Raw genomic sequence first — 14,993 nt, 5'->3', positions numbered from 1 at the left:
TGGGCTTTTTGGCAGCATGTGTCCAGTGTTACTTTATGCTTAATTATTTTCTTTCTGGTCTATAACGGATAGCTTCAACACTGCTCTGTTTAGGAGCATTTCACTCCTAGTTGCTTTGGGGCTGTCAAAGCATGGATGGAGATCCAGATAACTGCATAGTTTGAGACTGGGCTTTTTCTCAGCGTAGCTGTGGGTCACCCATGGTCTGGCAGAATGCATTTTTATGGCTTTAGCCACTTCCTAGTGAATCCACAGAGATGCTGCACTGAATCAGCCAAACACCTGGATCTGCTCTGCAGTGGACAATAACAGCTGGAGCAATTTTATAAAAAAAGTGGATTTAGAATTAGGCATCCTTCCCTGTGAGCACAGGATTGGTCCTGGGAACATACACAGAGTCCATTGGGACAAATGGCATAACAGAGTTGTATCTCCCGATTAGCAGATTAAAGCATCTGTAAGCTGTGGAAGTCTAAGAAACACTACAAAGATCCAGCCATACAGCTGAGCAAGATTTTCTGGAGCAAAAAGAAAATACTGTCTCCTCCAGTTTAAAAAGAGACCTTGAAACATCTGTCATAAAGGCATTGGAGGAGCAGGAATGATTGGTACGTCATGCAGAAATCTGTATTCTTTGTGTGAGATGTATGTGCCAAACTCCTCCTACAATCAGCTGCTGTGTCAGTGAGGGTCTGCTCCAAAAGATGAAGACCTTGTGCATCTTCTCAGTTGAGAAAGCCCAGCTACAGCCGAGAGTTCTGGAAAGAAGAGTGGTGCTGCTCTGCTTCACACCATACAAGTTCTTGAAAAGCTTTCTGTTCTTCTGGATAATTTGGTTCAACTTTTCTAACACAACAGGATGATGAATGGCCTGCTCCAGGCTGTGCACAGCACCAGAAGGCCAGATTTTTTTTTTTTTTTTCCCTCAAACTAAAAATATATCAATCATAGCAATGGAATAAGTCACTAGAGTTAGGCAGTTGTCACATGGCTGGTCCATGGTCCACTTATATTAAGCATTATTAGCAAGGGTAATGTGGCTAAGAGGAAAAAGTTTTTGATGTTTTCTGGTTCAGAACAATACAAAACCTGAAACAACTTCGTACGAAACAGAAGCAAGTTTCTGAGTTTGTATATTTTTCTCCTACCCTGGCAAAATCCGAAGAAAGGGAATTGGACATCACAAGGACTGCTGATGACTGGTCAGAAAAACTTCATTCTGAGTCTCATCTAACCAGCATGCAGGAGAAAAGATATCTCGATTAAAGGTTATTTTGACTTTTAGGTTAAGATGGTAAATTTCACAAATCTAAGACCACCAATACTGACCGTGGAAAGCAAGACCAAACTAGACTCAATGGAACTAGTTTCCAAGTATGCTCACTATAATTAAAAAAAAAAAAACAAGTCTGATCTGGTCTAGTCAAAACACAAGGGATTATTCCTAGGGAGTGTAACGTTTTTGATAAGGTCATGATGCTGACAAATATGTGGTAAGCTCTATAACTAGCTAACAATTTTAGTTCTAAAGGCAACCAATTTTCCAACCAACCTCCTAACCTCCTTGCTCTTGCTGTTATTGTACATTTGAAATTAAAATCAAAGAGACAGTAACACTATCCTTATCTTAAACAGTATGTAAAAGAATTGTGACGCTGGCTGGTTGTGTCTACTGTAGATGATGAAACAGCTTCGCTCATAAAAAGGGCTGCTAACCAAATATTTTAAAAGTATTTATTATAAAACAAAAATCCACATAATCTACAGTACAAATGGAGAGTCTGCTATCTGTACAGATATTTAGATAAAATACCAGTTCCTTCAAACAAGACTTTGGTTTTGTTAACAAAAAGAAACATTGCATTTTCATGGCCAGAAAATTTTTAACATACAGTGGTCTGAAAGCCTCAAAGAAGTTTTTCTTAAGACAGTATTATCAAGTTCATTTGTATGCTAGAAGGCCATGCTTGGAAAAATACTCGGTGAAGACTTTCTGCAACACAAAAAAGATTTTATGGTTCTAATGAAAAGTATTCTAGTGACAATCTGTAAATAGCATTAATTTAATCCCCAAATACATAAGTGTCAGTTTGTCAGTTGCTGGTTTTTCTTCTTCTTTTTTTTTTTAAATGTTATGTATTTTTGACAGGTGTCAAGATTTCTGTTGAAATAGATATGAAGATATTAATCAAAGTTCACTTGAAATAACGCATTTGAGACAAATTCCAATATATTGCAAATTCAAGACATGCATGCTCTAAAAAAAATCAGAAGCTGTCAGCTTTCAGTTAGTTCCACAACTTGTGGATATATGTATTTTAACTGAAGAGAACCCCATCAATGATACAAAGTTTTGTTAAAAACAAGTGGAGTACAATCTACATATGATTCTCAGGGCGCTTTTGATTTAAGGTCTTTTTTTCCCCCAGCTAATATGCTGAACTGTTTAAAAAACTCAAGGCACTGAAGTATTTGGTTTGGTTTTCTTTTGCAGTAACAAATGCTACAAAATGATACACATATAAAGCTGTAATTATTAGGCTGTTTGAAGAATACACAATTTAATATAAATTAAAAAAAAGACTGTGTGTGGGTTTTATCATAAAAATTCTTGGTACTCTTTTTATATTCATGTACATTTACAATAGCAGCAATTGCAATACAATTAGGTAACAGTTTGTTCATGATGCCCTCCAAATTTCACATACAACAGCAAGGCTGTTTTCAACAGATTTTGTTTTATGAATTCCATTTACAACTGTAACTTGTAGTTGCAACCAAAATACTTCCATGCTTACTTGCACACTGCAGGATTTCTGTACAAATCGAACCAAAATACTGCTCCCTTTGTCAAACACAGCTACCCAGGGAACACCATCACAGGAGTAGCATCATTGTTATTTAGAGAAAAGTGTGCCAGTGTGCCAGTGGGAGTACTTGCTTTTCAGTTATGTGAATGACAGTGAATTTGTCACTTACTGCAGCTGTCAATACTCCTCTGATAAGTCTAAGCACATTCTCTGCCCATATTTTGTCAATATAAAATGACCCATTCAGGCATTGCCATTGTGGTCTTCCATCCACCAGGATTCCATCCACCCCTGACTCCAGAGGTGGGCTGCAACAAGAGCTGTGGTTCATGCTGGGAACAGCCAGGATGTGACAGCTTGCTGTCATGAGTGACTGGGAGCACTGTCAATATGTCAGGACATGGCATTTTGAATGATTTTGTTGTGGAATGCAGAAGCCATTTGTACCATCAGACTTGTCTCCATTATTCCTATCAGCAGGCTTACCATTTATTTAAAATAAATTCTTCCTCTTTACCCCTCCAAGGAATACAATCTTATGTGAAAGGGTCCACAGCATAGTTAGCCAACCTCAAAATAAACAAATTAAAGAAAAATACCCTTTACAAAATCTAGAGGAAGTGTTCTCAGGAAGGAGAGCTAGAAGACATGACAGGATTGAAAATATCTATGTATTTCTTTTAATACGTGGTAAATACCTTAAGCTGTTCAGCTAAACTTACAATAGGGGAAGAAAGGGGCTTTTTATGTTTAATGATGAACAGAAAGTGTTGCTACACATAAGAGAACAGCAACAGAATCGGCAGACACCTCTCAGGATTCAGCCTTCCCTGAGCATTCTATAGACAAACCACATTTATGGTGAGGACTGCACTCATAATTCATAATGGAGTAATAATAAAAGCATAGAAATAAGTGAATAACTGATTTGTAAATAACTACCATTGATTGTGGGTTGTCCAACGCTCTGTCCAACATGGATATTTTAATAATGTCCTTCAGCACTGTAACAGCAAATATGTTACTTCTAATTCAGGGCTCCATGCCAGGCACTCTTGTCTGTTATTAATTATTGGGAACATGCTTGCCTTCTGTTTTCATTTCCTGACATTAATAGATATTACTTGCATCACAGTTATAAGCACAGCTACTCATTTGAATTGACTCAACATATACCCCAATAAAATGAATGACATCAGAAAATATCTGCTTCTTAAAATTCTTGTAGCAAACAGGGCACACAACTTTTGTGAAGTTTGATCACACTAGTGAAGTAGGACAACATACTCCAGAGGCTCTGAAGAAGGGTATCACAGTTCTCCCTAGCAAAGGGATCTGACCCTGCAGGCAATGGAAGAACATCCTGGTGACTGGCGTATTACTGAGTGCTCCTGCTTCCAAATCTGCTGTGCACTGAACTTTAGAATTCCAAAAGTCTCAGAATCCAAGAGGCGCTAGTTGGCATAAAAATGGGGACAAAATGATGAGTCCTAGCATATGACCTTCTAGATACCAGATGGAAAGAAGATCTAGGATAAACAGGACTGTAGATTTCCAGAAGGCCCATCCTAGGTGTGTGGAACAGGTATTGAAGTAAGAGACCCTTTTGTTGTTACTTTGAAAAGAACCAGAACTTCTAGGAAAGTGCTTGCACCCATTGCAAACCAGAGAGATCAAAGATTATTACTGAAAAAACAAACTCATTGTTCCAAAAGTAGAAGCTTGTTTCCACTCATTACCACATTCCTCTTTAGAATATCCTAATAATGACAGTCTCATTTTTAGACATGGGGCATTTTGTACTATGACACTATCCTAAAGAAAACATTATTTGTCATACATACAGATTTAGCTTAATCTTAGCCTAAGTGCTCTTTAGCAATCTGTCCAGACAGAAGAAAACTGAATCAGTAAGAAAGCTGGGATACTGCTAATGAAGTTTCCTCAAAATCATTCAGCAATAATGAATAAATTCATTATCTCCATTCCAGTTTCCAAGTGCAGTGGCTGTTGACAAGTCTAGCTATAATTTACACAAAACTTTTGGTTGAAATTAAGTAATACTACACTGTCAAAGATCATGACTTGTCCATTTACCTTAAAAGTTCACACACTGTTGCTGCATCTGTCCTGCAAATAGGATAAATGCTACAAAAGAGAACACAGGTAGCTGCTTTCATAACTGCACTGGAAGGCAGGTAATTTGCTCTCTGCTAGGACATCTGTCCTTAAAATCTAGCACAGAATCAACCATATCATTTGCCCATCACTAGCTGCTCTCCAGGCACAGTTCTATATTACACCCTGAGCTGTTTCAAGTCATAATATGCAGTTATAATGGGCTTGGAAAATAGTAGTTGAAAACACTGGTTCAAGTACTCACAAGCTCACACAGGTAGTCACATGGATCCCCATGCAGGTTTGTAAGGGAGAAACCTTATAGTACTTGTCAGCTTTCTCACAGTAAGCTTTTGCACTGTTAAAGCTACACCTAAGCCTTACCAAAACACAACTTTATCCCACTTATTTCCTATTCAGCCCTGAACTACCGTAACTTGTCATATGCATTCACCAATTCCCTGCAACTCTTCCTCTCATCCTGATCTAGAAGAAAATAACACCTATTTTCTACATTTTAGCCTCAAAGTTCACAGGATGGAAACCACTACGAGCACACTGAGGATATTTCTGCAGAGAAGTAGCTCCTGTCCCTCAGGAGACCCTTCTGGTCTTTTCTAGCACCATGTAAAACTTTAGAAGTATATACAGTAATTAAAAATAATATTTAGTATTTAAATGTTAAGATGCTAAACTTGTATACAAACTCTTTTTAGAAGAGGCTTTTAAAGTCAGTATTATGGAGCACTGTGGGGCTTAGATTCTCATCACCAAACTTCAAGCGACTCAGAGGAGGCAATTCTTCAGCAAACATCAGGCTATGAATGTCCAACTGAAATTAAAATGTACACTCTTAATTCACCACATTCGCAAGTGCTTCCTTCCTTCTGAATACCTAAGGTCCAAAAGAATTTGACTCTTGAGATAGTTTATGCTAATTTTCTCTGACTCAACTCCAAATTTTGCAATAGGATACAAGTCTTCAGACAAAGTTGTTAAGATCATCGTAGTTGTGGTTCTTTAAAAAGATTGATGTTTTTATGAAAAAAAAAAAAATCAATGTAGTTTTGCATTCAGTGTCACCACAGGAATACAAGAAAATTAATGTAGTATGTCTCTAAGCTAGAACTATAGCAAAAGCTATACTAATGAATTAATTGTAAATGGTGAATAGTTATCATGCACAAAATTACAAATGATATGAAATTGGACTACCAACTGCTGTAATGCAGAACAAGTACCCCTTTATATGATTAACATGGTCCATAAAATATCCTGGGTATCTATATTCCTATTTTAGTTCACTGAAACATGATCACAAGAGAATTGCTTTGTTTCACCAAATCATTAACACCTGTTCAGAGATTTGCCAAGTCAATCTGAGAGTAACAAACTACAACACTATCCCACTTGGCATAATACAGAATGAATAATGTTGATAGGGTATGGTGAAAGAACCCATTCTTAAATTCCAAAGTTGTATTCTCCAATTCTGAATTCTTCTCCATGAAAAATGGTGGGCACATTTTTTGTGCTAAGTCTCTCAAGTGAAAATTTAGACATGAAAGTATTATAGTAAAAGCTACTTTTAAGAGTTTTAATAACACACCCATGACAGCACAAACCCTATCCTTGAACAATGTAGATAAGAAGAACAAATCTGGACTAATAAATCTGAAAACACAAAATGGATCTGGACAGTGTGGTCCTAGCCCCTCCACCATCACCACAAAGACCCCTCTCCTGGAGTTACAAGGTTCCTCTGCTGTGCTCTTAAATAATCTGCTAAAAGATGCAAAAGTAACTATAATTTAAGTTCAAATGAGAAAAAGTTTTCATTGTTACAAACAATATTAAAGCTGTCAAAGGCCCAACACATTTGCTGAAGAACAGGTATGACTTTGCATATTCAGAACTTCCCTTAGATGTCACAAGTAAGCACTCATATTTTTGTTACTAGAGCTGAATTTATAAAGTGCTATACAATACTCAATCCCTTTTCTTACAGCAAGAGAGCAGTCAACACAAAAATTCTGTATTTTGAAAGGGACTGATCCTAGCTCCCCAATCCCAAAGGGTTTTTTTGGTAGGAGTCTGGGAACATGAGCACTTTACTGATCATGATATCCTTAGGTTACAGCAGTTTGTATGTGAGTTCATGTTTTTTATTTCAACACAATTAAAAGTAATATTTGTGTCCACTCCTTCCTCCCCTGTGCTTTTTCTGTCTATTTCTAAACCTAAACTAATGCTGTGGCAATTTTTTAAGATATATGGCTAAACTGTTTGAATGGGAGGTGTTTAAGTTTTGAGATATGCAGATACCATTTTCTAGAAACACCAATTAAACACCAAACAACTTTCCTCATTTAAATGAATACAAGTGACCATATCATTCCACTTTGGAAAATGAACACTAGATATGAAGCAATTCTCTGATCAAGTCAACACAGATAAATACCTCAGAGACCAGGCACAGTGAATTACTGGACTGCTGGGAAAAAGAGAACTGTGCTTTGAGAAGTGGTTGACTTCCCAGCCTCTTCCCAGACCACCATCAATACCTGACATCCTCGTGGTGGATGAAGGAACTTGGTTTCATCACTGTTAAAATGGTGAGTCTGACCCAATCTGCACTTTCTGAGGCATTTCTGTTAGCTTAAATACCACTTCAAACTTGTTCCTTGCTTTCACCCACAGATCAATACAACTGCTTTGCTACCATTCACCCAGTGCAGTGGGGAAATGATTGGAGCTAAACCAAGCTAAGTTCCAGAACTGGACATGTGTAGTGACATGAGGTAGGGTATGATGCCTGTGGGCCTAGTTAAGCTGGGAGGTTTGGCCAAAATAAGTGTTTTTGCAGTTCAATGCTAAGCAAATCGAGGAGGAAGTTTGAAATACAAGCCTCAACATACAAGTTCTGCTGGGAAGCATTCAGCTCACTTGCAAACAGGGGCATCTGAGGGTCGTGATCTTTGCATGTTTTCTCCCAGTGGTGTGTATCTCCCAAGCAGATACTGACAATTTTATTTAAATGTGGTTTTATTCTCTGCATTGCTTCCCCAAATCCTTTGGAGACTGAGTCATTTTCATGACTTCAAAAAGGCAAACATGGCACAAAAAAATGGAAATTAAGTTAAAAAAATCAATTTTATAAATATCCTTCCTCTGTACAATTTTTCACAGCTCCATCCCCCATCCCTCCCACTCATTTTTATTCACATTTTATTTTTTTAAATTCCCACCCTAATTAAATCATAAAATATATATTTAAAATCTGTTCATATTTTAAAATATTTACAGAAAAAGTTCCTTCTGCTGAGGTCATGAGGAGTCCGTACAAGGAGAGGGTGGAGGAGGATAGAGGTGAAAATAGCTTCGTTCCGTGGCAGGAGATGGAGGGCAACTTTCTTCTGCTGACAAGTACTGACTACGAGGAGTGGGTGGAGGGGGATAAGGGTCTGAGTCAGAATTTAAATCTATATAGTATTTGTTGGCTTTCCATCGACTAGTAGTATAGTCACTGTCACAAACATCTGTGCTGCATGGGGTTGTGGGTGGAGCTATCCCTCGTATAAGGTATGATCTAAAAAAAAAAAAAAAAAAAGGACACATGCATTAGTTGCAATCTGGTGAAAAAAAGGAAGAAAGAAAGAAAGAGATTGAAAATGAACAAGCTCTATGTGCTCTGTCAGGATGCCTGTCCATTAATATTATGTGAACCTTAACTCAAGTTTTCTTAGGAACCCGAGAAGTACACCTGAACTGTGTTAAATTTAAATGGTACAACTACGCTCAGTCAGCAGTGCATTCTTCCAGCCCCTGACCATCCACAGGAGGCCACCATGACCATTTAGCCCAGTCACTAACAAATAGGTTGACTCATCAAAGAGTTTTAAGATAAGCTTGAGGAACTGAACACAAAACACCAGCCTTCTCCATACAGGATGCTTAGTGACTGTTACATATCAATATAGTCTATATATATTGCATTATTACTCAGTAACATTGTACTTAAAGGTGCTAAAACCTGTAGTGCCAAACTAAACACAAAGCCATTGTTTAACACCAAAACTGGCATAACCTCCATTTGAATGGCCATTTATTAAGAGAGGGAAAAGTCTTTTTAAACAAGGCAAAGTCTGAACAAAAACATTTTGCTTAAGATCCAAAACTAAAGGACAGATCAACAGAAGATTTATTATACCTTTTATCTGAGCTGTACCTGTAAGATCTCGTGGTGGAAGGAATGTTTGAGGAATAAAACATCTCTGCATTATACAGCGAGCGATCAGTAGCTGGGGAAGGAGGTGGGTTCAAGATCTAAAAGAAGAGCAGTGTGAAAATTTGGGTTAATTATTCAACTATACTTATTTTGTCAACATTATTGATGCTTTCATCCTGTCACTCATTCTTATTTTAGTTTCCTTGCTGCCTGGGTGGGTAAGGGCATTTTTAAAGATCATGGAAGTTCATTACGAGACTTTACTCTGGGCTTAGGTACACTGCAGGCATCCAAAGTTCTCAGAGCACAGGGAATTTTCTTCCTTGCCACACACATTACCTGGAAGGCAGTGGTAAAGCTGGAAATTAGACTCAGTTTTACAGAAACTCAGTGCACTTTCTTGAACATAAGGACTGATATCATCCTCAGCAGATGCTAATGGTAAATGAAGTCTGTTCCACACTCAGCCCCTAAACATACCCCCAGTCAATAGCAGGGTCAGGAGGCCAAGTTCCTTTACTATAACTAACACAACTTCATCCTTCCCTGAATACTTTTTACTGCCATTCTGTAGACATATCATTTTGGCACAGCTCACAATGCAAACAACCTAAGAGCTAAAAAACAGCTATAGCCTGCCCTAGCCTGTGTGTATATACACATGTATATGAACAAGCTCTGTGTGGGTTTTGTACTGGTAACCCTCACAGTAGGAAAACATTTTATTATGCTTCAGAATCCTTTAGGATTCTTCCTCTGGCAGGAAGCAGAAGCCCTGACACAGCCAGCAGGACACTGGCCTAAAAACAAGGAGAGTGCTTCATCCCTTCCAGTGTGGAAAATTACAGCATTGGTGTTGATGGTAGGGCCTTGCTACTGATGTGAGCATCTTGTACACATCTAGCAAAATGATTCCTGGCCATTGAGTTGAGCTCATCACTACTAAGCGACACGCCTTGCATCTGGATCCATGTGAGGGAAGACAAGCTTCAGCATCATCATTGGCAGCTGTGGAGAATGACAAGTAATTGCCCCAAGAATATCTTTCAGAAATCCTCTTCCTTGGAGGAGCACTGCATGCTACTCCTGGATTCTCTCCTACTAGCACGCTGAGCTGCATCAACACCACTTCACAGTCAGGATGCCTGTGGCCAGGTTCCCAGGTATAGAAACTCACATAACTCCATTGACATAAATTCTTTCCTGGTCTCTATTCACTAGACCATCTCTCAGTACCACTAAGAGGTGTTAAGCAAAACAAAACAAAAAAGCCAAGACAATGAGATGCTTAGATCTCTCATTTTTATTATTAACCTAAAGCTGGGTGATTACCTACCAGCTAGAACTAACCAAAATATTTGGATTAAGTAGTAACTTCAATGTAACAAAGCCCTTGCAACAGCTTCCTTTAAGAGTACAGGCCCTGGCTGACACAGCCTGGAGTGGAAAGTGTGGAATTCTTCCCCATAATAGTCACATTAGCTCAGGCCAGAAGCCCAACTGAAGAGTTGATCTTTTGGCTAACATGTATCCCGTAGAATGGCACAGGCAGATCAGCTCTTAAGCTTCTTTCCTTTTACAAGATTTAAGTAAGAGGTTTTTCTTATAAATTCAGGGAAGCTTTTTCTGTTCTTCCTTTTTAGTGTGTCACTGACACATCAACAAGGTACCGACATGAAATTGTTCAGCAAGTTACAGAGACACTGGTGAAGCATGAAACAAGCTAAATTAGGAGGGCTGCTGAGTTCCAAACTTCTGCTAGCTGTGACTACCTTCTTGATGGTTTCATTGAGAAGGTAATGCAAGAAATTAGTTACTTAATTTTAATCAACAAATAAGCTCATGGGCTTCTCTTTTCTGTCTTCGTCCTTCTTAAAGGAGAGAGAGAGCACATTTGACACTGGTCAAAACACTATCAGTCAAAATTCTGATACATAGCATAATAGTTTACATGTAAACACATTACACATATACCCGCACAGTAAGCAGGTTCCTGATTAAATACTACTGGAACATCAATTCAATAGCTAGTTGATTGACTCTGCAAGCCTGTGTGAACAGAAGAGTGAATATATGTATTGCTCAGAAGCACTAATGAAAAAACCTGTCATATGACAAAATGCTGGTGAACAGTAACCTTTGTATGTCTTTCCTAGATATTCTAGGAAAATAATTTCTGTTCACACTATACATCTTTGAATTCATGAAACTTTGACATGGAGACTAAAATTCTGTTACTTCCACCAGTTAAAAGCCAGAAATGAAGCTAAATTACAGCTGCAAAACCCAAAAAAATGTAACCTCTGCTGGTACCAGTGTTTTCTCCCAGTGTATGCACTTAGTTTTCTAATAAAGTGTCAATAATCGATACTTTATCTAAACAGCAAGCCAAGCTTATTTCTTCATGTGTTTGCATTCTAGTCCTGCCATGTCTTGTTTTTCTTTTAATTCCAGGTGTGCCTGCAGTATTACACAGTGCAAAATGTCACTGGGTCACTGACATAGGAGTTTACAAAGAACAAGGAAGCGGCATCTCCAGGGGACTCAAGACAGAAGAATGGAAGTGCCCAGGAACAACCCAACAAAACATTTTTGACACCATATAGCATTGTGTAATCCTGATGGACTACAACAAAGCCCTTTTGTGAAGTGGACTGGGCCTGCATATCATAAACAGAGAACAACCACTATTAACATCTCATTTAGTAATACAAATTTTGATCTTCCTTTCCTTCAGAAGTGGGACATACCTAACTCACAGGTATATTTTCAAAACATACCTGAGGGTAGAAAGTAGCTTTAGTGCTGGATGAGCTACTCGAAGAGGCTCCGGTAACGTGGTTTCTGTCATATAAGGGGGCACCACTGCTTCCTCCCATGAGACTCATGGAGCTAATCACAGACTTTCCACAAGAGATGCCTGCAATAAGATGGAGAAGAAAACAAGATTAGGTAAACCACAATTTCACCTACCAATGCAAAACAAAACAAATCCACAGATTGGCAATGCTACTGGTTGTCACTTTGGAAACAGTGTTTTATGTAAAAACTTCAGGATTACAAGGAACAACATATTGTGTAAAGCAAACACTTCACCTCCAGACCACCTACTGTCTCACTGTAGCACTGAACTTCTCACAACCTGCTCTCACACTCTGCTGAGAACGGAATCTCCAGAACAGTTGATCCAAACTTTTACCCAAAGCATTAACTGAGAAATTTCCAATTAAACAAACTCGGACATTTGCAAAAAAAGTGTTATACCTTGCCCAAGTAAAATAAGCTACAAACCTTCAAAGTTTTCATTTCCATCCAAAGAAATTCTATTGCAAGTACATGAAAAACAGCAAAAAAAAATATTTTTTTAATAGAAAAGAATCACTGCCCAAACTGGAAATCAGCAGAGGCAAAAGGAAGGAAACCTGGGTGACAGGAAAGGTGAAGACAACATTCTCCTATCTACTTTACTCCAATATACACTTAAATCAGACGATGTATTTTCAGTTTCTTCCTGTCAGAATATTCAGTGCTAATGGAAAAGCCTAGTTTGGGAAGTTTTCAGAAATTTATCAGATGCAGGAAATATTTGTTACAAGTAGAGTGACTCTATTTGTGATCCTCATTCATGACTATTTATCTTTTTTGGAAATAGTATAGTATTAGGAACCTATGTTTTTTCTTTAGAATTAAGTCTATGGCAATATTTTCAGCTGTTGTAACTTGTGACAGCCAGATGGATTAGAAAAAACTAACAAATACGAATGAGAATCAGAATGGCAGCTTAGTTTAGCACCCACAGAGGTACAGATGGAAACCACTGATATTTGCTTTATTTAAAAAAGTTTCAGAGTGAAGTCCAATTTAAAACACTACTGCAAAGATTTCACTTGCTAGGATTTCATCCTCAAATTTTATTTCCTACCACAAAACCCTGTTGATAACCACAAAAACCTAATTTAGACAGGAACAGCTGTTCAGAGTCATTGAAATGCAAGAAAGGCGAAACCTAAGTTGTATCTCCTTACCTTCAAAGCCATGGCTAGAACAAAACAACAATTAGCACATCTCAAAAACTTGTTTAATATTAAGCAGTGCCACATCTTTTCATTTGTCTTTATCATCTATCTGATTTTCAGCTGACACGAAAAGCAGACTCCAAGCACTCCAAAGTATGGATTTCTTGTATTCTGACCCTGAAGAGATGATTTTTCTTCTCAGGGCTTTGTAGTTAAGAATTTGCTACTTCCTCTACAAAAAGTGTATTCTACATTTTTAAATAATAATTTGACGTACATCATGGGGGTCACAACACCACCATGCAATGCCACAAGCTTGGGGAAGAGTGGCTGGAAAGCTGCCCGGTAGAAAAGGAACTGGAGGTATTGGTTAAGAGCTGGCTGAACATGAGCCAGCAGTGTGCCCAGCTGGCCAAGAAAGCCAACAGCATCCTGGGTTGTATGAGAAATAGCGTGGCCAGCAAGACTAGGGAAGTAATTGTCCCCCTGTACTCAGCATTGGTGAGGCTGAACCTCAAATACTATGTTCAGTTTTGGGCCCCTCGCTACAGGTAAGACATCGAGGTGCTGTAATGAGTTCAAGGAGGGGCAACAAAGCTGGTGAAGGGTCTAGAGAACACGTCATATGAGGAGCAATGAAGGGAACTGGAGTTGTTTAGTCTGGAGAAGAAGAGTTCTGAGGGAAGACCTCATTGTTCTGTACAACTAGCTGAAAGAGGTTGTAGTGAGGTGGGTGTCAATTTCTTTTCCCAAGTGACAAGTGACAGGACAAGATTAAATGACCTCAAGTTGCACCAGGGGTGGTTTAGATTGGATATTAGGAAAAAAATATCCACTGAAAGGGCTGTCAGGCATTGGAACAGGCTGCCCAGGGAAGGGGTTGAGTCACCAACCCCGGAGGTGTTTAAAAGACACACAGATGAGGTTCTTAGGAAAACGATTTAGAGGTGGACTTGGCACTTATTAGGTTAATGGTTGGACTTGATCATATTAAAGGTCTTTTACAATCAAAATGATTCATGACTTAAGTGTTTACTTTGATGTCTATATGAGGTTTCTGGGTTCTTATCTACTGGCTGAATATCCTGAGCTTTTATGTATACTTCAAGTACTCCTTCTATATCAGCATCATAGCTGCATGCACTTCTCTGAATGCATGCTTTGAGTCCTTTGTGAGGTAGAGAAGCTTTGCTGTTTTACCGATGGACGACTGAGACACAGAAAGATTAACTACTTTGTCCAAAAGCAAACAGGAAAGCTATCTCAGACGTGAGCTAAACCAAAGGGGATGTTTTCATTACGCTTCAGGCAATGAGCAGCCAGACCACAAAACTGCAGCCAGACTGCTTGTGTTCTACATTTGCTGTTTTAACTTTCGGCAGGGCGGTTTATCCCCTTTTTTGTATTATAGTACACTAAGCTGCTTCACTTCTCTGCTTCTTTCCACTGTGGAATGACTTATCCATCCTGAGCAGACAGGACAAAACCGTGTGAAGACCCTGACAGGACAGAAACAAGGATATCTGAGTACAAGACATGAAGAACAACTCAACGGAGCTTTCACTAGAATGCTGAATGGTACATGCATTCTTAGTTTCCAATATTTCATGTGGTTCACTACTCTTCATAGTGTTTTTCAGGCCTTAGATAAGAAGTACTATGCAAACCCCAGGCTTTATTATACACAACAGAATTAACTATTTAAACAGGATGTTTTCACTGGCAAAATACTGTAGCTTTTCTATCAAAAATATAGATATGTATGCAGATGCAGCCTAGCATGAAAATTGCATTTGAAAATCTGGCAAGATGCCTAATGAA

General features: G+C 38.5%; 1 protein-coding gene and 1 long non-coding RNA gene across 8 annotated transcripts in view; one reads left to right on the top strand and one right to left on the bottom strand.

Annotated features, from left to right (window-relative positions):
* The window catches only part of LOC139828093 (uncharacterized), a 40,634-nt gene extending 26,446 nt beyond the window's left edge, over positions 1–14,188 (top strand). The window contains exon 2 of the long non-coding RNA XR_011739316.1: positions 11,611–14,188. This is a non-coding gene — a long non-coding RNA (uncharacterized lncRNA). The remainder of the gene's footprint in view (positions 1–11,610) is intronic.
* Positions 1,721–14,993, bottom strand: part of LRP5 (LDL receptor related protein 5) — a 178,768-nt gene continuing 165,495 nt past the window's right edge. For 6 of the 7 annotated variants that reach the window (XM_065838054.2, XM_065838052.2, XM_071809070.1 and 3 more), the window contains 3 exons: positions 11,937–12,076; positions 9,139–9,254; positions 1,721–8,517 (listed from right to left, as the gene is read on the bottom strand). In XM_065838054.2, the coding sequence (XP_065694126.1) occupies positions 8,256–8,517; positions 9,139–9,254; positions 11,937–12,076 (518 nt within the window). In that variant the 3' untranslated portion in view covers positions 1,721–8,255. The remainder of the gene's footprint in view (positions 8,518–9,138; positions 9,255–11,936; positions 12,077–14,993) is intronic. The other variant, XM_065838053.2, reaches the window with a different exon arrangement.

Source organism: Patagioenas fasciata, chromosome 5, assembly GCF_037038585.1.
Source record: "Patagioenas fasciata isolate bPatFas1 chromosome 5, bPatFas1.hap1, whole genome shotgun sequence".
NCBI classification, from domain to species: Eukaryota; Metazoa; Chordata; class Aves; order Columbiformes; family Columbidae; genus Patagioenas; species Patagioenas fasciata.
Note: the sequence above shows the minus strand (reverse complement) of the source record. Positions and strands in the feature narration are given on the sequence as shown.